We start from the raw sequence: 21599 nt of genomic DNA, 5'->3' as shown, positions 1-21599 counted from the left end.
TGCGCTGTCGTCTCCCAGTGTTACGTGATTGCACGTCAAAAGCACCTTTCCCGTTCCCTTTTACAAAGTGCTGTCATATAAAAAACATGCGTCTTTATATTATGGTAATAAATATAAATAGAGCTCACATTGCCCACCCTCAGCAAGCAGACTTGTCTGAATGATTGCTGATCCACAAACGCATCTGTTGTTTGATCAGCTAAATCCAAATCCTCGGACTAGATCTGAAATAACTATCCTTTATTCTATGTATTTTTATACATGAAGTCCCCTTTTAAAAAAAAATAGTAACTTAACTAAACCATTTATAAAACTAGATGTTATATTTTAAATTATCATAATAACTAAACAAACTTATATCACATTGTAAGACATTTATCTTGTTTCACACAGGGTCATCAATAGAATGTAGCAGTGGTGTGCGGTCAAGGCAATCAGTGACTAGCCAATAAAATCTAAAATCTTGTGTGTATCACAACTATATCCAAATTGTTCTAAAATAAACTGTGGCTTGTACAGTGGAGCTGGCCGTGCACATCTCAAACTTGCTCTGGAGAGAGAGAACACAAGTTACTTGAGTCCTAGAGTTAGTTGTGAAATGATAAAGGCTCCATGTTTAATTGTGATTGTAATGTGCAGCTGCTACACAATAAGCCATTGTCATTCAATCCAAACTGCCTAGTTAAGGAGATGGGGCCCTTCGGAGCTCTTGATGGGGTACAATCTATGCTTTATGTGCATAATGGGAGCGGTGGCACCTGTAGTAGCCACTAAAAGACACAGTGCTTCCAGCCATGCTTCAGTAGGTAGAAGTGAGGGTAAAACTGGCTTATTTAGATATATTTCAGAAGAATTTAAATCATCCATCAGCCTTGTTTGCCCTGACTGCTAGCCACTGGGTTAGCCTTTGATGTGCTGACCGCACTTGGCAATGCAGCATTACTTGAGCAAAGGTTTTACTTCCTTTTACTTGTAAATCTAAAACTTACAAAGGTTTTATGATGATATTCAATCATTTGTGTTTGAAAATACCAGATTGTGTGCTCTATTTAATGTTGCGTCCTTTTATTTACATTAACGTGAAATTATAAAACAGATGTTACACTTACTCTTTCCTGAGTAATGGTTTTCCCAATTACTTTTTTACTCAAACTTGAGGATGTCATTGGATCATTTTGTAGTTATTTTGAAGTAATATTTGGCTGCTCTACCCACCTCTGTCGCTTCATATCACAAGGAAAGCTATGATGCTCGGCTTTGTCTAACACTAACTTCTTTCTCAGGGGCCTGTGGAGAGGATGAAGTCAATCTCCTGCAACTCCGTAATGGCAGCCTGACCACAGACCATTCAGCCTTCATGTTTGACTGGAGCAGCTCTGGAGGTGTAGGGGGCGGTGAGGGTGTGTGTGTGCCGAAGAGAAAGCCCCTGTGTGCCCTGGAGGCCTCAATGGGCTGCCAGGCTCTCAGGTCTCAGGTCTTTGCTCCGTGTCACCCTGTGATCCCGGTGCAGCTGTTCCTGTCGCGTTGTGAGGAGCAGGCCTGTGAGCAGTCTGACGTATGCGAGCTCCTGTCGACCTACGCACACCTCTGCAGGCAGAACGGGGCCTGTGTGCACTGGAGGGGCCCACATCTCTGCCGTGAGTCACACCATACAGTCAAATCATGGGTTAATGAGGGCGATATGTCAGAAAAATCTTGGAGCCAGATTATGATTTTGATTTGATCACAATTTATCTACATAATATCTTTACATTGCCCTTAAGAGCTCATGCGATTGGTTAAATCTACCTGTCACTCACTCAGAACCTTACAGAGGCTGATCGAGAGGAGGACTGGGTGAGGGTAAAGTCAGTATGTCAGAATGCAAATATGATGATTTCTCCAAAAGACAGTGATGAGATCAAAATTAGATATTTATATGCCTTGTTGAATTCTGTTTAGTAAGTCCTCTCATGCTGAGCCTCAGAAAACACCCAGTTTGGTGATATAGAGCTCAGAGACCTTTTGTGCTGTTTTTAAGGCCATAGATCAGTGGCTGGGGCACCCTTATATGTACTTTTCGTAAGCTGAGGCACACCTATGGTCCTATGTTAAATTTAATCTCAATATACTAGAATTTACTTTTTTTTTCCAATAAAGATCGGTCAAATTTTGCAGAGGTAGACAGACATAGGTATAATAGATTTATGTGATCATGCCCCTATCTACATCACTGTAGATTTGGAAAAGAAATGGTAAAACACACTCTGGAGATTTAATGTTAATGTCTACTCAATGACCCTCGGATTGGAAAAAAAAAATGTCAAAAGACATATGTAGAGGATAATGATAATGGTGAAGCTTCCTCACCCATTATTTGGGATGCAGCCAAGGCAGTTCTGAAGTTCTGAGGGGGTAATTGCTTTTGCCTAAAGGCAGAAAAACTAGTAAGTAAATTTATTTCTATAGCTGGAAATGAAAAAGATATGAGTCGAAATGACTTGGCCTCACAAGAAATCATTTAAAAAAGCTTTTCACCAACTTAAAAAAATAACCAGCAGAGAGCTTTTTTTTTTAATGTGAGACAGCCAGAAAAAAATCAGTTTTTACTAAATAAGACCAAGTATTAAAATTGTTTGAATCCTTTTACAAAAAACTCTTCACTAAAATACCACAAAACAATGAAGAAGAAATACAATATTTTCTTGACACTCAATTTACCCGCAATGACCGAAGAGCATAACAAAAAGGCCGTGGCTGCAGAGCCGCGGCGCGGTCAAATGGCCCAGCAGTTAACCTAACCCTAACCGCGGCACTGCCATACAGCCTCATGGCTAACCCTAACCTAAACCCTAACCCTAACCTTAACCTTAACCCTAACCTTAACCCGGCGCGGTCTAAAATGGTGCGGTCAAATAGCGCAGTAGTTTCAGGAGCCGCGGCACAAAATAACATGGCAGTTTCGGCCCCGCGCCGCGGCTCTGTAGACACTCCCTAACAAAAAATTAAGTGCTGAAATAAATTCAAAGTGCAATCAAAAGACTGAAAAATAGTAGATGTCCAGGGAGAGGACCTCAGAGTGGTAAAAAGCTCTAAAAGACACACTTACTTTTTATTTTACATTTGATCATATTGGTGACCCCCTTTGACTTTTAGAGTGACCTTTCCCTTGAAATTGCAAACAGAAACCCTGAAATATTTAGGTGGGGTTCTCCATAAGAATGTGTCTATGATTTTAGGGAAAAACTATTGACCCGTTTATTCCTCAGACAAGAAAGACCTTGAACAATGTAATCTAATTCCATACTTCAGTCTAAGACAAAGGATTGAAACTATTGAAATTAATGTTTTGCCCAGATTTCTCTATCTGTTCCAACCGGCTGCTTGATGAGTGGAATAAAATAATCATTTGATTTATATGCCATAGTAAAAAACCTTGAATCCGATTCAGGACCCTTCAACTACCAAAAGAACAGTTGGTTGGGGCCTTCCTTGCTTGAAGAGTTTGGGGAAAGTGGAGAATCCCCTGGATAAAATATGTGTTCACGACATGGAACAAGCAAACGAAAACATAATTAAGTAAAGATGTTATAATCTTAAACTGGTTGACTTATGACCAAAGACAAACAGCATCGACACGAGATTCAAGATATGGAGATAAAAGTTTTTTTTAGCAGACTGTAAGAAAATCAAATGAAAAGCTTTGATATGTTGAAGGAATACTTTGGCTTGGAGAAACAGGATTTTTATAAATATTTACAAATAAGGAATTGTTATAATCAAGAAATAAAACAACATAACAACAATTACAGCCGTCTGAAATATTTATCAGACATTTCAAGAGGAATAATATTTAAAGTATATAAATGCATTAATGACTTGGACAGCCAATCTACTAAGTATATTCAAATCAAATGGGAGGAAGAAGGTAATTTAGTTTTGATGGACGAGGAGTGGAAATAGGTATGCATATCACAAGGGAGGACCACGGGGTCCCATATTTGGAGGAAGTTCTGTTTGAAGAATATGACCCGTTTTTCCATAACCTCATGTCAAAGCGCTCGTTATTCACAGGCTGAATGTTGGAGAAACTGTGGTTACGAGGAGGCAAACCATTACCATGTGTTTTGGGACTGTTATTTTGCACAAAAATACTGGCCTTGAATTAACAAGGCAATGCAAATTGTATTTGACACCACCAGCCCACTCAATTTTGGAATAAGCCAAAACATGCATAATAGAGAAGAAAAAAACATATATAAGTCGCACTGGAGTATAAGTTGCATTTTTGGGGGGAATTTATTTGATCAAATCCAAGACCCAAGAACAGACATTTAATCTTTAAATACAAGTTCAAATAATTGGTGAACATATGCTAACGTAACACCTTCAGCTACATGACGCACAGACAGAACTGTGGTAAGTGTCTGGTATGTTAACATAACATATGAACAGTTATTCAGATAACTATAGCATAAAGAACATGCTAACAAGTTTACCAAAGCATCAGTTTTACCCCAAATCACTAAATCCATTGAATTCGTCTTCCTCGGTGTCACTTCGTATCAATTTCGCAAACTCTGGAGTTGGCCACTGTCCAGGGTGTACCCCGCCTAAGGCCCAAAGTCACTGGAATAGGATCCAGTCACCCGCGACCCCGAACGGGAAAAAGCGGTACAAATTGAATGAATGAATGTATCACGTATAAGTCGCTCTGGAGTATAAGTCACCCCGGCCAAAACTAAGAAAAATACGGTACTTGGGCCTCGAACCCCCACGATGGACACGGTGGAGTGCTATCTTTGGAACAAACTCCTGGCAGCTGGGAGGAAGGCCCTCACAATAGAATGGATGACTCAAACCGCTCTGTTGTTTAAGGACTGGACTAATATCATAACAGACATACGCACAAAGGAAAAAAAAGGACTCAAAAGTTTTTATTTTTTTATTTGTTTTTTTCGTTCTTTGATGCCAATATAAAATTATAAAATTACAGGAAGTAGTGCTGCAAACAGAATCCGTCTATCTATGTCACTGCGAATACTGCTTTACTTACCTTATGTTTTCTTTTGTCCAGCTCCTTCTTTGTGTTTTTTGTGTGTTTTTTGTAAAAAAAATAAGAAAAAAAAATAAGAAGACATCACTCTATAGGCTACAACTTTTGAGTGCACCCGAGTGTATAAGTGATAAGTGTGATAAATACATGCTCTGCCCCTCTTTTCATCAGAGTGTCGAAGACACGCAGCCGAAGGTCAAGTGTCCGAGGGTGTCCTTTTGCCATGTGCACTGATGGACACCCTTGTGCTTGAACATAGTGTTCGTTTAAAAAAATGAGGGAGAGAGGGAGAGAGGGGGAGAGAGGTAGACTTTATTCTTTAGGCTTTATTCTTTAGAATTTTGGGCCGGAGCCAGTCGAGCGAGAGAGAGAGAGGGGGGGGGAGAAGGAGAGAGAGGGAGAGAGGGAGGGAGAGGGGGAGGGACTGAGAGAGAGGGGGAGAGGGAGGGAGGGAGAGGGAGAGACGCAGACACTCCAGCAATGGCTTCAGCCATTGCAGATTTTCTAGTTAAGTTATGTTCCACTTGTAGGAACTGCTGTATAACTGGGTCACTTTTTTCCCTCATGTTGAACACTATTTTTATGTTGTCTTATTAAAAATGTCAATATGTATTTGCTCAACTTAAACAATATAGACTTTTAATCACTTAAATTTAACCCCAAAAGCACTTTTATTTTATCTTGGAGCAGATCCAAGCTTGTCCTCGCAATTAAAAAGAACCAAGCTGATTATTGACTATTAGATATGAATTTAGTTAGTAATTCTTGTTGATGGATTATATTGGGTGACATTTTAATGCTTCTTTCATTACTTTTACAGCCTTCCAGTGCCCGGGTGCCATGGAGTACCACGCATGTAAGAGCGGTTGTGTGGAGGACTGTAGCAACATCCAGACTCTGGCACAGGAGACAAATTCATCCTCCTGCGTGGACACTCCGACTGAAGGCTGCTACTGTCCCGAGGGCATGCTTCTTCACCAGGGGGCGTGTGTTCTGCCTGAAAGCTGTAATCAGTGTGTCGACCAGCAGGGGGACACACATGCAGTGAGTCACCCTACTGTTTAATTTATCTGCATTTACAGACCTGCCAAGCAATTATAGGTTGTTATAAAATGGATGTCAGACCATTTTCAACAGGTTGAAATGGGGTGTTTATTTCTATTCATCAGAGGTATATATTTGTTTGTTTTCATTTAAATAAACTGTTTCGAAATCCACTTATCACCACTTATAATCCACTTAGCAAATATAAATATAAGGCCCCTAAATATCACAGGTGTCACAGACTTGTATCAGTACATCTAAACTTATGTTTCATGTAACTTTTTAAGAATAGTAGCCTTTAGTTTGCCTGCACAGGGGCTGGAACTCCTGTCAGCTTTGCCACGGCCCGGCCCAGGTGACAATGAGAAGGACTGGGCTGGGTCAGGGATCACATTTCCGTGGGGTCGTATTGAACTTCAGAGAGCGTATAGAGACAATTTAAGCATGACATCAGGACTCTGCAGTGTGTTGCGTTGTCCAAAAAGGCCCACCTGGTCCAGATGGCCAGTCCAGGCCTGCCTTTACCGGATAAACCAGGGGTGTCCAGCTTTTTTCATAGAGGGCCACATTTTGAAACTTATATAGAGCAGAGGGCCACAAACAACTCGGCAATGTCAAATTTGTCGAATAACAAAGTAAATCATTCGAAATTTTGCATTTGACAGTTTTGATGAGCCTCCACACCTTTATTAAGACTTGGAACATTAATATTAAGTTGGTATAACATAAAAATGCTTGAATGTTTCAAATTTTACCGTAAAAAGTACTACTTAAGTTGTTTGGACAAACTTAGCAGGAAGCCGGTGGGCCAACACAAATTGGTCTGAGGGCCACATTTGGCCCTCGGGCCGTAGTTTGGACATTCCTGGTATAAACACACTAGTGTTCACACGTTTTGTAAAGACATTAATATGTTGTCAGAGACATCCACCACAACACACTGTTCACTACCTGATTTTAGACTGATTTAGAGAAAACCCTTTAGAAATGAAATAAACAGGAAGTACTCACCCCAACAGGAACTAAAATAAAAGAGCACATTACGCTGGTGCCCGAGACCCTTCAATGGTTCACTGTTGAGTTAAGAATCAAAATTTTAAATTCTCCTCCTGACTTACAAAGTCATAAATGACATGGCCCCATCCGACCAAAACTACGGTAAAATACCATATCATCCAGACAGAACACTTTGCTCTCAAAATGCTGGACTTCTGGTCCCAAGAGTCTCTAAAAGCACAGTAAGAGGTAGAGTATTTAGCTACTAAGCTCCTGTGTTATGAAATCAGCTCCCTGTCCATGCTAAAGAAAGATAGTCATTTTGAAGCATACATTTGGCCATATGTTGGCTCAGATGCTTAACGAACACGGCTGCTGTGCTATTTTAGTATTGTTTCTCAAAGGAAAATGAATCTATAAATTTCACATTATGCACATCAGGTATCGTCACGTTTAATAATCACAGGCATCGTTACACCTGTAGCAGGCCTACACACAGAAAACCAACAGGCTCCATTTTACATTTTTAAATCTCTTTCTTCCTCAGTACATGCAGTCTTGGGTCCCAGATGAGAATCCCTGCCTGATTTGTATGTGTTTGGACCATCAGCGCATCAACTGCACAGCCCAGCCCTGCAATAACGCCAAAGGCACACATTTACACTTCTTTACTACTCTATTCTTTTGGAAAATCAAATATTATTATTTTGTATGCATAGTTTTCTTTATAATTATGTATGTTTGTAGCTCCTGTATGTGGTCCCTGTGAGGTTTTGAGAGAAAAGCGAGAGTCAATGTGCTGTCCTGAATTTGAGTGCGGTGAGGCTAAACTTACTTACTGTAAACTATTCCTTCCTTTCAGATTTCTTTCACTGCTGAATCTAATGAAAGTCATGTTTTTTTGTAGTTTGTGATCTTATAAATTGCTCCATGCCTGAAGTGCCTCACTGTGAAGACGGTCAAACCTTAGTTTTGAAAAACCCCGGGGAATGTCAGCCTGTGCATGAATGTGGTAAGCAATTTGTTTTACTCATATATATTTCACCCTCTGTGGGTGGACTCGTCCCTTTTTCTAAGCTTGTGTCCTCTACCAGAGGCCAGGGAGCTTTGGGGTTATGCGCAGTATCTTTTGCTGTTCCTAGCACTGCGCTTGGCTTCCTGCTACCGAAGAGTGCAGACACTTTCCTTGCTTCCTCCAGCTCCTTCCTTTGTTATTTTACTTTTTAATCCGTTTTTGTCTTCCATAAATGTTGAATGATGACTTTAAGTAAACCAAGGATTTTAAGAACATTTTTACAGTTTTAACAACATAGCCAGCGACATGTCCGGTAGAAGAAGGGAAACAAACTCTTGTGAATCTTGTTGGAAATATCAAGAAATTCATGAGCTACAAACACAGATATTCGCTTCAGAATCTGAAAAAAATCCACAATACAATTCCAGTGTCACCCAGTAGTAAGAAGTCCACCGTTTTTACAGTGAAGCACACTTCTCAGCCCCAATTACATCCCGATGTCAGTGCTGTAGATTGTGGTAGTGGGGATCAGTGAGTGGATGTCTCGCTCGTTCTTAGCATACAGCTTGATGTCATCTATGTAGAGGAGGTGAATGATCGTGGCTTCTGGTTCCGGAGTCAATGTCCACAGCCAGTCTTGTTGATTATTTGGCTAAGAGGGTTTAGACCTATGCAGAACAGCAATGGGGACAGGGTGTCTTCTTGGTACATGCACATTTGATGGACACAAAGCTAATTAAAAAAAAGGGTGGGGAAAGTTATGATGTAAGATTTAAAAATTAGGGAATACTGTATAGGGATATGACTGCACTTTTGTGATTCATTTTACTGTTATGATCCCGGAGGCAAAAACCCAAAAGCAGCCCGTATAAGGCAAATAAGAATTTATTTAACAAAAAGTTCAAAATCCAAAGGTAGGCACAAAAGCTCCAAAAACACAAAATATCCAAACAGCCAGAACTGAAAGGTACAAACTTGCTCAGGTAGACAGATAAACAAGGCAGGCGCAGGGCAGGGCAGGAGTACAAGTGACGAACAGACACAGAACAAAGGGAAGACAGAACTTAAAAACACACAGAGAAGCAGGTGATTGGTGGGAAACAAACAAGTGGCAGGAGAAACTAACTAAGGTAATGAGAAGACTGACAGCAGGTGTGGTGGGAGGTGACTGGGAAATCCAGGAAGTAACAGACAGCAGGTGAGGGGCGGAGACACAGAAACAACCATGGGAGCACATGACAAACACAAGGGGCACATGGGAAATAGAGTCTGCAGCGCGGATACTAACATTTTACAAAGATTTCACATTTGTCTGATGATCGAGCCTATACTTATAGGTTTAAAGACACGTGTTAACACATTTCTGTTGGATTGACATAATATTGTCTGAATATTGTTATCAGGACATGACAAACACACACAAAGCACAACACACACAACAGTTTGTAACATATTGCCTGTATGTTTCCCATTCTAAGTGTGTAAAAAGGAGCAGTGCGACCTCCAGCCCCTTCCCACTTGTCCATCACACCGACAGCCATCAATCAAAAAGACCAAATGCTGTGATGCATTTGAGTGCGTGTGTAACTGTCAGAACTCCACAAGCTCGTGTCCTCTCGGCTTCATCACGTCTACCTCCACAAACGACTGCGGTTGCGCCATCACCAGCTGCAAGCCAGACAAGGTGAGTCCACATAAAACGCTGTTTAAAATCTGCAAGAAGGAAGTGTACAGTTTGTAAGAGAATCAAAACTCATCTCTGGGTAAAACGTACCCAGAGATGAGTTGAGGTTGAGAGGCAAAACTAGCAGGCAACTTCCAAGAGAGGCAAAATATAGTCATCCCTTTTCCTTGCCTTAGCTGTCATCATTCTCTCTTCTGTGGGTTGGTTGTGGATCATGGATGTCTCAACCAGCTTACCCCACAGACTCCATTTGCCTTGCTAAAGGAGTGGATTGGTATGGTCTCTGTACCCGGCATTATTGGTGATTCGTGTTGCCCTTTTTTGGAGATTGTCAAGTTGCTTTCTTGCACTGCTATAGTTATTACCCCATACCACGATACAGTACAATAGATGTGGTAAAACTAAAGCATAGTATAAAATGAGAAGTGGTTTGCAATCAAGTCTATACTTGGCTCTATTTATTATTGAATTTGGCTTCCTGCTTAGTTTATCAATTAATACACCAAGACATTTAATCTTGTCAACCTTTTCTATAATTGTCCCATTGATTAAAATGTTTGGTTTTGTGATAATTATACAGTTATTGGCTTGCATATATTTGGTTTAATTTAGATTGAGTGATAATTTGTTGTGATCAAACCAACATTTTAGTGTGTGCATTTCGGCTCTTACTATTTGCACTTTTGCACACAGAAAATATTTATGTCATCAGCCAACAACATTAATTTTAACAATGTGGAGACTTTAGTCAAGTCATTGGCCCCAATACTGACCCCTGGGGAACTCCAAGTAATATTTAGGTTGTCAGAAACAGATCACCTATATTTATGTGGTTTACGGTTACTCAAATAGCTTTCAACCCAATCTAGCCACCACCCCCGATCCCATACCACTCCAATGTATCTATTAGTATTTTGTGATTGATGGTGTTGAACGTTTTTTAAGAGCTATGAATATGACGAAAGAATATTTTTTATTGCCAATGGATTTTCTGATTTCTACAATTGCTTCAGTTATGGCTAAGGTTGTTGATCTATTTGTTTTAAACCCACATTGATCATCAGTAAGTAAGTAAGTAAGTAAATTTTATTTATATAGCACCTTTCACAGACAGAGGTCACAAAGTGCTTCACAAAACACAGAATAAAACAATAAAAACACAAAAAACTTACAGTGAACAATACATATACAACAATATACAGTAAAATCAGTCCGTAAAACAAGTGCATTTAAAAGGCTTGACTAAATAAAAAGGTTTTAAGCTGACCCTTAAAAGCAGTAACTGAGTCCAGTGACCGTAGGGAGAACGGAAGATCGTTCCAGAGTCTGGGGGCAACAGCCTGGAAGGATCTGTCTCCTCTGGTCCGAAAACGGGTGCGAGGAACCAACAACAGTTTCTGATCCAAGGACCTTAGTGAGCGAGAGGGAGTGTACGGTTTAATCAGATCGCTGATGTACGATGGGACCTGACCATTTAAAGCTCTAAAAGTTAAAACAAGAATTTTAAACTGTATCCGGTAGGAGACCGGCAGCCAGTGAAGGGCTTTGAGAATGAGTGAAATGTGGGCCCTTCTATTTGTGCGGGTTAAGATCCTCGCTGCAGAGTTCTGGACCAGCTGCAGACGAGAGAGTTCCTTCTTGTTAAGACAGGAAAACAAGCTATTACAATAGTCTAAACGTGAAGACACAAATGCATGAATTATAACTTCCAGGTCATTTTGAGACACCATTTTCCTGAGCTTAGAGATTTTCCTCAACTGAAAGAAACAGTTCCTCGTCAATAGCTTGGAGTGGTGCTCTAAAGACATGTCTTTGTCAAAGACAACACCCAAGTTTCTAAGACTTGGTTTAGCAGTCTGGCCTAAAACACCCAAGTACTTGTTTATCCCTGGAATGGCATCATCAGGGGCAATAATCAGAGTTTCTGTTTTGTCAGCATTTAGCTGCAAGGAGTTTTGACTCAGCCATTGTTTTATTTGCACTAAACAACTGACCAAGGAGTTCAGCTTCTGGATCTCAGAAGGTTTAAAAGAGCAATATAGCTGAATATCGTCAGCGAACAGGTGGTAGGACACATCACTAAACTCTTTAATGATCATTCCCAGGGGGATTATATAAAGCAGAAATAGGACGGGACCCAAGACGGAGCCCTGAGGAACTCCACACAGCAGATCAGCTGAGTCGGACATTATTTGGTTTGCAGCAACACTAAAGCTCCGACCGGATAAATATGAGGAAAACCAATGAAGAACTGACCCCGATAGTCCAATCAGGTCCCTCAATCTGTTTAACAGGATATGATGGTCGACAGTGTCAAAGGCTGCAGACAGATCCAACAGAACTAAAACAGTGCATTTTCCAGAATCAGCAGACATCATAATGTCACTGGACACTTTCAACAATGCGGTTTCCGTAGAATGATGTTTGCGGAAACCAGATTGAAAAGAGTCGTGAATGTTTGACTGATCAAGGAAATCTGACAATTGTTCAGAGACCACCTTCTCTAGGATCTTGGACATAAACGGGAGCTTTGATATGGGTCTGAAACTTTTCGGGTCTGTCGGGTCCACGTTTTTTTCAGCAAAGGCTCTACTATGGCATGTTTAAATGGACCAGGAAACACACCGGTAGAAAGAGAGAGATTTACCATTTTGCTAACCCAGGGGCCAATAACATCAAACACTTTGAGGAAGAGCCTGCAGGGAAGGGCATCTGATGTACAAGAGGAGGGTTTCATCTTGGTCACCAGAGCTGAGATGTCTTCTAGAGTGACAGGCTTAAAAGAAGACCAGTTTTGGGAAACAGGCTCCACAGAAACAGGTTTATCAGACAATGGGAGTGGGATTTGGTCTTTGATCATCTTGATCTTATCGATAAAGAACCTGAGGAATTCATTGCTGTCAGCTTTGCAGGTAACAGGAGTCACTGCAGCTGAAGGACAAACAATAGAATTTATAGTGTCAAACAACACTTTGGGGTTTTTCTTGTTGGATGTTATTAGCTGGCGGAAGTAATCAGATCTGGAACTTTCCATCATTTCATTGTAAGATTACACAATATCTCTGAGGTGTAACCTATGGACCTCAAGACTAGAGGTTTTCCACAGACGCTCAGTTTTCCGACATAGTCTCTTTAGGTTTAGGATATCTTCATTTATCCAAGGACAAGCTTTTTTCTGTGATGACAGTGGATTTTACAGGTGCCACCTGATCTAAAATGGATAAACATTGGCTGTTAGAGGAATTAAACTGTCCACATCAAGACAATTCATAAACAAATGAGGATCAAATACAGCAGAAAATTGGACGGCTGTATTTGCAGTGATAATGCGCCTCTGAGACCTGATGTTTGAGGCACAGGCTCAGGAGAAAAGTTCAATTCAAATAAAACATAGCTATGATCGCTCATATGAACATCCTCCACACAGAGGTTACAACACTCAGGCCAAGTGAAAACACCAGGTCTAAAGTGTGTCCCTTTTGGTGAGTGGGACCTGAGACATGCTGCTCAAAGTTAAATGTTTCGGTCAAGGTTAAAAGATCCTTTGCAGGGCATGATGAGCCATCGACCCAAATGTTAAAATCCCCAAGAATTAAAACATTTTCCAGCTTTATAATAGAAGATAAATAGTCACTAAAGTCCTTTAAAAAGACAGCAGCAGGACCAGGGGGCCGGTAGACTAAAACACAGTAAAAAGGACTTGAAGAACCAACCTTAATCATCTGTGATTCAAAGGAAGTGAAAGTGTGTGAGTCGATGTGTGCTGTTTAGCCGGTTTAACTCCTCTCTCACATCAAAGACTCTGCAGACACGTTGTCTTTTAGCAGGTTTAATGATATTTGAAAAGGTGAAACTGAAAATAGACATATTTAAAATCAAAACATGTCCATTACAATACATATAAATAATAAACAAATCCACATATATGTATACAAAGTAGACTAGATGACGCAATATTGATGGCTACGTGGTTAGCGTGTAATTAACATATTGCAGAGATGGAACAGTCAAATTCAATACTGGACACTGGCTTATAGAAAATAACATAAATGCAGCTGTTGTGCACGCGTACAACATTACATACCGGCAATGCAACCTCAAAATAAAGAAATCTGCGATCTCCAAAAGCAGCCAAAACTGCGTGCGGCCGTGCCTGGTGCCTTCATGGCTCGCTGTTACTTCCGGTTAAATAAAGTTTTGTTTTAAACATGTGCTCTACCTGCGACATTTAAAGTGTCCACTAGATGGCGGCATCAGAAAACAAATGCAATGAAATTAAAGCATAGATCAAATATGCACTTTTAAACTAAAAACACAACATTAATGCAAAACAGAACACGATGACTTTACACATGTAACGGTCCTGGGACACAACTGCCAGACCTCCTCCACGTCGACCAGGGCGAGGCATCGCAGAAACGGAGCAGCCAGGTGGGCAGAGTTCATTTAGATGAATAAACTCACCCTCTCTCTGCCATGTCTCCGTAAGACACATGAAATCAATGTTTTGTCTTGTAAAAAGTTCATTCAAAGAAAACGTTTTGTTGGCAATTGAACGTGCATTCAACAAGCCGAGCCGGACCGTGGATGACGTCACGTCCATCGGTTCAGCTGAGCGCAGCGGGACCTGTCGAAGGCACGCGTTACGGTCACGTGATTCGCCATCTGTTTCGCCGGTAAGCCGACGAAAACAAGGAAGCGGACGGTGGACCCCAGCGCTCATAATTCCAGCGGCGCGCGGGCTCCAGGAAAACAGCCGCCACATCCCGCGCAGGCTCCAGGACCGGTGCGGCCCCGATGGCCCGTGCAGGCAGCGGGAAAACAGCCGCGATGACACAGACAGGCTCCGGGAAAACAGCCGCAATGACCCGTGCAGGCTCCGGGAAAGCAGCCGCGATGGCCCGTGCAGGCAGCGGGAAAGCAGCCGCGATGACACGGGCAGGCTCCGGGAAAGCAGCCGCGATGACACAGACAGGCTCCGGGAAAGCAGCCGCAATGACCCGTGCAGGCTCCGGGAAAGCAGCCGCAATGACCCGTGCAGGCTCCGGGAAAGCAGCCGCGATGGCCCGTGCAGGCAGCGGGAAAGCAGCCGCGATGGCCCGTGCAGGCAGCGGGAAAGCAGCCGCGATGACACGGGCAGGCAGCGGGAAAGCAGCCGCGATGGCCCGTGCAGGCAGCGGGAAAGCAGCCGCGATGACACGGGCAGGCTCCGGGAAAGCAGCCGCGATGGCCCGTGCAGGCGGCGGGAAAGCAGCCGCGATGACACGGGCAGGCTCCGGGAAAGCAGCCGCGATGGCCCGTGCAGGCAGCGGGAAAGCAGCCGCGATGACACGGGCAGGCGGCGAAGACGGCGACGGCGAACAGCCGCAAACATGGAGGAGCGGGACCAGGCGCAAACACCGAGCACGTCTCCCAAAGCCCAGGCTCGTGTGCTCCGAACACAAGGCTCGTCTGCGCTTGACTTGCACACCAGACCTTGTGCCTCGTCTCCTCTGCTTCCTCCTTTTCCCTGGGCCTCGGGACAGCAGCAAAACGTCAGGTGAGTTGGGTGGACAAACAAGCGGTGGCGGAAAGGCTTGTTTGTACCTGTCCCATGTGTCGAAAAGCGACTCCATCGTCGCTTTGATGCGGAAAAGTGCGCCACGGTCATAAACCCGCACAGCAGACACACAACAGACTAATGTCTGGGCTGATAAAACTGCATACAATGTAACGATCGTCACAAATAAGCGGCATAACAGGAGTCGAGCAGTGGCGTGGCCGAACACAGGCGCCATCATCCAAGATGGCGCTTGTGTTCGGTGATAAGGTTGTGTTTTTTTATGAATCTCTCCAATCTTATGAGAAAAAGTAGTTTCTAGTGTCATTGAAAATTGCTGTTTGGCGTTTGTTCCCACTCTTGTGCGGTGGGATAGCTTTAGCAATGTTCATTGAGTCTGGAACTGTGCCGGTTTGAAATGAAAGATTGTAGAAAAACACGAGAGGCTTTGATATGCTTGTAATAACTTCTTTAACTATTGCCATATCAATTTCATTAAAATCACGATATGTTCTCTCAAAATCGCAGGGTGTTCAAATATTTACTTTCCTCACTGTATATCATAGTTGGCATTACACTCCACTCATGCCTTAAGTTTATTACACACACCTTTATAACTTTCTTTTCATTGATTCAATAAACTACTGGTAAGCTGCACACACATACTCCGGGTCATGTTTGTGTTAGTTTTATTAGTTCTTACAGTTCATTAATTAAATTAATGTATTCAATTCATTAAAGACCACTCAATCATTATTAGTGTAATTTTTATTTTTGGTTAATTTGTTAAAAGCAGTTTTCTGTCGATTTGCTTTCATACTTATATAGTCCATGTGGTGCCTGGAAAGGAAAGGAGAGGTCCGCCCAGCCATTTCCTGTTTTTAAACCCTGTCCTGGTGATGTCAATAATGACAAGAACGAGAAGGGGTATTTAAGATACAACCCAGTTTTGTGTGTGAAATGGGATTGTATTGTTACTGTCTGTGCAGTATTTCAAATGATATGATATTGTATGTTTGTTACTGTTTTACATGTATTGGGCCAATCCACTTGGCCTCATTATAAAAAGCAGGTGTGTGTGTGCCTCAGTGGGGAGATTTTCTTTTCTCTTTTGTGGTCGCTTGGAGCTCTGCAGCAAACACGTCCAAATTTTTGGGGACGTGACATTTTTCTTCTTCAGCTGAACACATGGCTGTCCAAATAGTGTGCCCCGAGAGGACTACACTACATTGAGAACTTCTATCTATTCTGGAAACGAGAGGACCTGTTTAAGAGAAATGGCCCCCACCTATGCAGAGGTGAAGTGAGGGTGCTGACAGAGAACCTGCTCCACGCTCTGAGGCATTGGACTGGGCCTGGACAGGGTCCCGAGCAGATAGTTAGAGAAAAGAGGAATGAGAGAAGAATTCCTGCTCCATCAGCCAGAGACCGAGCCAATGTTTCAACATCAAAAGCACCACAACCTCAGCCTCCACCAAAGGATTCATCAGCAGCTGCTCCACCACCACCAGCAAAGGATTCAGCTCCAGCTGCTCCACATACACCTCCACCGCCTCCAGCAAAGGAACAATCTTCAAAGACCTTGGACCCATCTGTGTCAAGCCCAACAACATCCCTGTCATCGCCCCTGCCTTCACACCAGCCCTGGGTTCCCCCTGCAACATCTACTCCCACTAAAGATTCATCATTCTCCTTCTCATCTCCACTCTCACCCATGGGCCTTCCCAGCCATTTTGAAAGTCTGATCAAATCAGGCATTAAGATGGCTCCACTCACGCCCAAAATAGCAAGGGCTATGTCAATACTTATCAACTCTTCCCTGCACAAGCCAACTACACCAACAAAAGCCCCACCACCCATCCCCCCTCGCCTCTCACCTGGTCCCACACTCTCCTCGGCTACAAAACCCCCACCACCCATCCAACCTCGCCTTTCACCTGGTATCTCCCATAGTTAGGATGCACTGGGTCTCAGCGTTGCCGGGACTTATTGTCATATTAAAAATCAAACCAACCCGGGGCCCTATGTAAAAAGAGCCCCCCCTTGTGCTATTTCTGTAGTCACATCATCACACAGATGGAAAAACAAAATGCGAGTCAGGCCCAATCTGAGAAATGTGATTCATATTCCCTGTGAAAAGATAAAGCCCAGTCTCACTGAAACTAGTCTGAAACTTGCTGTGCTAAATGTCAGATCCTTATGTAACAAATCTCTCTTAATTAATAATTTTATTTCTTCTTATAATCTTGATTTTATGTTTTTAACTGAAACATGGCTTGACAAAAACACAGGAAATGTAGTTCTGATAGAATCTGCTCCACCCAACTTTAAGTTTGAATCTGAAACACGAGAAAACAAAAAAGGGGGTGCAGTCTGTGCTGTCTTTAGAGATGAAATAATTACCCGCAGGTTGTCTTTTGGGGTGTTTTCATCATTTGAGTATGTATCCTTTAAAATGGAGCTAAAACGGTCTCCATCCATTCTCTTCATTGTTTTATACAAGCCTACCCAGCACTGCCAAAGTTTTATTGATGATTTTACTGAGATGCTTTCAGTCGTATGTACAGACTTTGATGGTTTGGTGATTACAGGTGATTTCAATGTGCATGTTGATAATTTTTGTGACAGAAACGCTAAAGAGCTTGATGCTGTCCTTGAAACCTTCAGTCTTACTCAGCATGTGAGAGGCCCCACCCACAGCAAAGGACACACTCTAGATCTCATAATTACAAAGGGTTAAATATTTCAAACGTTAATGTGATCGATGTTGCTCTGTCTGATAATTTCTGTGTCTTCTTTGATCTGTCTGTTTCTCCCAAACCACCGGTTGGTCCTGCATTTGTTCAGAGGAGACGCATAAGTGATGGCACAGGTGCACTGTTTATGGAAATGATAAACTTTGAAAATGTCTCATGTTCTACTACATGTTGACTACAACTGAAGCTTTTTCTATCATGTTCTAATGTGAATGATTTGTTGAACTCTGTTACATCTAGTGTTTTGAATGTTCTGGACACCATCGCCCCTATGAAGGCTAAAATGGTTAAAAATAAGCAGAAGGCGCCGTGGAGAAATGATGATTCGGTCAGGGCACAGAAAAGGGAGTGCTGCAGGGCCGAACGGAAATGGCGCAAGTCAAAGCTCCAGGTTCAAAAAGAGATTTACAAAGAGAAGCTGAACATGTACAACCTAATCTTATGTAGAACTAGGGAAATATATTTTTCTGAAATAATTGGAAGCTGCAGTAACAACTCGCGTGTCCTGTTTGCCACAGTAAACAGATTAACAAACCCTCCAGCTCAGCTGCCGTTAGAACTCATTTCCACTTTCAAATGTAATGAGTTTGCATTATTCTTTAATGACAAAGTTCAGGGCATTAAAAATGCTATAAATCCCACAATGCAAAAAATTACCCTAAAACCACCAAGACACTTAGAGCTAACTCACTTTGCACCAGTAACTGACAAAACTGTCCATCATCAACAGATCATCACCAGTCTGAGTTCATCTGCATGGTGCCTCGATGTGTTACCCACCAGATTTCTAAAGTCTGTGCTGAACAGTTTGTGAGCACCATTCACTCACATAGTCAACATGTCGCTTCAATCTGGAACGTTCCCAATGTCTTTGAAAACTGCGGTCATAAAGCCTCTCCTAAAGAAGAGCAGTCTTGATGCCGCAGTACTGAGTAATTACCGGCCCATCTCTAATCTGCCATTTTGGGGCAAAGTCCTTGAAAAGGTTGTTTACCAACAGCTCACAGATTTCCTCTTAATAAACAACTCATTTGATGTTTTTCAGTCAGGTTTTAGACCTCATCACAGCACTGAGACTGCTCTTGTCAAGGTGACAAATGACATCCGCCTGAACACTGACACGGGCAAAGCCTCAGTCTTAATTTTGTTAGATCTGAGTGCTGCTTTTGACACTGTCGATCATGGGATCCTCTTACAGAGACTAGAGGACTGGGTGGGCATCACTGGCACTGCCCTAAACTGGTTAAGGTCCTATCTGGAAGACAGGAAGTACTTTGTTGAAATTGGTAGCTGTGTCTCAGACCACATGATCCTGACCTGTGGAGTGCCCCAAGGGTCAGTCCTGGGTCCCCTTCTGTTCAACCTCTACATGCTGCCGTTAGGTCAGTTGATACGCAGTGAAAATGTGTCCTATCACAATTATGCAGACGACACTCAGATCTATGTTTCACTGTCGGCAGGTGACTATGGACCAGTAGATTCACTCTGTCACTGCATCCAACAGATCAGTGTGTGGATGCAAAACAGCTTTCTCCAGCTGAACTCAGACAAGACTGAAATCATCATCTTTGTCCCACAGAAACAAAGAGAAAGTGTTAGCGGTCACCTCCAGAGTCTCGCTCTAAAACCTACACACCAAATTAGAAATCTGGGGGTAATAATGGACTCAGACTTGAACTTTAATAGCCACGTCAAATCAATAACATCAGCAGCTTTTTACCATCTAAAAAACATTGCCAAAATCAAAAATATAGTGTCAAAACCAGATTTAGAGAGACTTATCCATGCGTTTGTCTCCAGTAGATTAGACTACTGTAACGGCCGCTCACTGGCCTCTCCAAACGAGCTGTAAAACAGCTGCAGTACATCCAGAACGCTGCTGCTCGGGTCCTGACTAGAACCAGGAAGTACCATCACATTAGTCCTGTTCTCAGGTCTCTGCACTGGCTCCCTGTGGCTCAGAGAATAGACTTTAAAGCAGCTCTGCTTGTGTACAAGTCTCTCCATGGCCTAGAACCAAAGTACATCTTGGATATGTTAGTGCCATATGAACCATCTCGGACTCTGAAGACCTCAGGGACCGGCCTCCTGCTGGTGCCCAGAGTCAGGACAAAACATGGGGAATCTGCGTTTCAGTTTTTTGCAGCTAAAATCTGGAACAGTCTTCCTGAAGATGTGAGACAGGCTTCTACTCTGACAATGTTCAAATCTAAGCTAAAAACAGTTTGTTTAGCTGTGCATATGACTGAAAGGATTTTTTCTTTGCACTCTTCTCTTTTGTTTGTGATTTTATTAGTTTAGACAATCAGTTGGATTGATAATTTTTAATTTAGTTAATTTTATTGTATTTCGGTTTCTGTAATTTCTTTGTGATTTGAATGCATTTTTCCTGCTGTGTGAAGCACTTTGAATTGCCTTGTGTATGAAATGTGCTCTACAAATAAACTTGCCTTGCCTTGCCTTACCTTCCTCACTCAGGTCTTTTGGAGTGACAGGGCCACTCCTGAAGACCTTCTACGACTCTGTGGTGGCATCAGCTCCTGTAAGTGTGGTCTGTTGGCGCAGCAGCATCACAGAGAGGAAGAGGAAGAAGCTGGACAAAGTCATTAGGAAGTCCAGCTCCGTCCTGGGCTGTGCTCTGGACTCGGTGCAGGAGGTGGGGGACAGAAGGGTCCTGGCTAGATTCACATCTATGCTTGACCATGAGTGCCACCCCCTGCAGGACACTATGTCCACTCTGGAGAGTAGCTTCAGTGAGACACTGATCCACCCTCGCTGTGTGAAGGAAAGGTTTCGCAGGTCTTTCCTTCCTGCTGCTGTCAGACTTTATAACAAACACTGCTAGCCCTGAACATGTGCAATACTTGACTGACTTAATCATGTGCAATACCATCATATTCATGTGCAATACTGACTTAACCATGTGCAATACAGTGAACCCTTGTTTATCGCGTCTCACGACGAGATAAACGAGCGCGCTCACACGCGCGCTCTCTCACCGGCCTCTCCCGGAGCTCATACGCGCACTCTCACCGGCCTCGCAAACTTCAATTTGGCAAGCGGTTTTACGTACGTGTACATATTAATCCATAACGTTATTGACACACAGGTAGAGAAGACGCGGAGAGACTGTTTAGCCAATCAGAATGCAGAACACAATGCATGATGCAAATCCGCGAAGCAGCGAGTCCGCGAATATTCATGTGCAATTACTGTCGTACTCACAAGCAATTAAGGCCATATTCATGTGCATACAACTGATGTAAATACTGATGTTTACTTACTATTAGTATTATTTAGTCTTATGCTAGCTATTTTTACTTTACTTTATTTTATCATTATTATTTTATTTTTTTATCTTTTTATTTTATTTATTTGTTTTCCTCCATTCCCTATTAAGATATGAGAGGAGTTTTGTTAATAAGAGTTTTTTTGTTTATAAGAGTTCTTCTATTAAGAGTGTTTTTTCCTCTGTCCTTTCCCCCTGTATCTACTGCGTTGTAACAACGAAATTTCCCCATGTGTTGACA

At 42.4% G+C, this 21599-nt stretch overlaps 1 protein-coding gene across 1 annotated transcript in view; it reads left to right on the top strand.

The window, feature by feature from the left end:
• The window catches only part of vwf (von Willebrand factor), a 100591-nt gene that overhangs the window by 62623 nt on the left and 16369 nt on the right, over positions 1-21599 (top strand). Inside the window, exons 38-43 of the mRNA XM_072434453.1 lie at positions 1284-1637; positions 5856-6079; positions 7623-7725; positions 7823-7894; positions 7983-8087; positions 9569-9774. Of these exons, the coding sequence (XP_072290554.1) occupies positions 1284-1637; positions 5856-6079; positions 7623-7725; positions 7823-7894; positions 7983-8087; positions 9569-9774 (1064 nt within the window). The remainder of the gene's footprint in view (positions 1-1283; positions 1638-5855; positions 6080-7622; positions 7726-7822; positions 7895-7982; positions 8088-9568; positions 9775-21599) is intronic.

Source organism: Eucyclogobius newberryi, unplaced genomic scaffold (genome assembly GCF_026437365.1).
Source record: "Eucyclogobius newberryi isolate DKJ021-1_F unplaced genomic scaffold, fEucNew1.0.hap1 SCAF_7, whole genome shotgun sequence".
Classification (NCBI taxonomy): domain Eukaryota; kingdom Metazoa; phylum Chordata; class Actinopteri; order Gobiiformes; family Gobiidae; genus Eucyclogobius; species Eucyclogobius newberryi.
The sequence above is the reverse complement of the archived record's forward strand: the minus strand, read 5'-3'. Positions and strand labels throughout refer to the sequence as shown.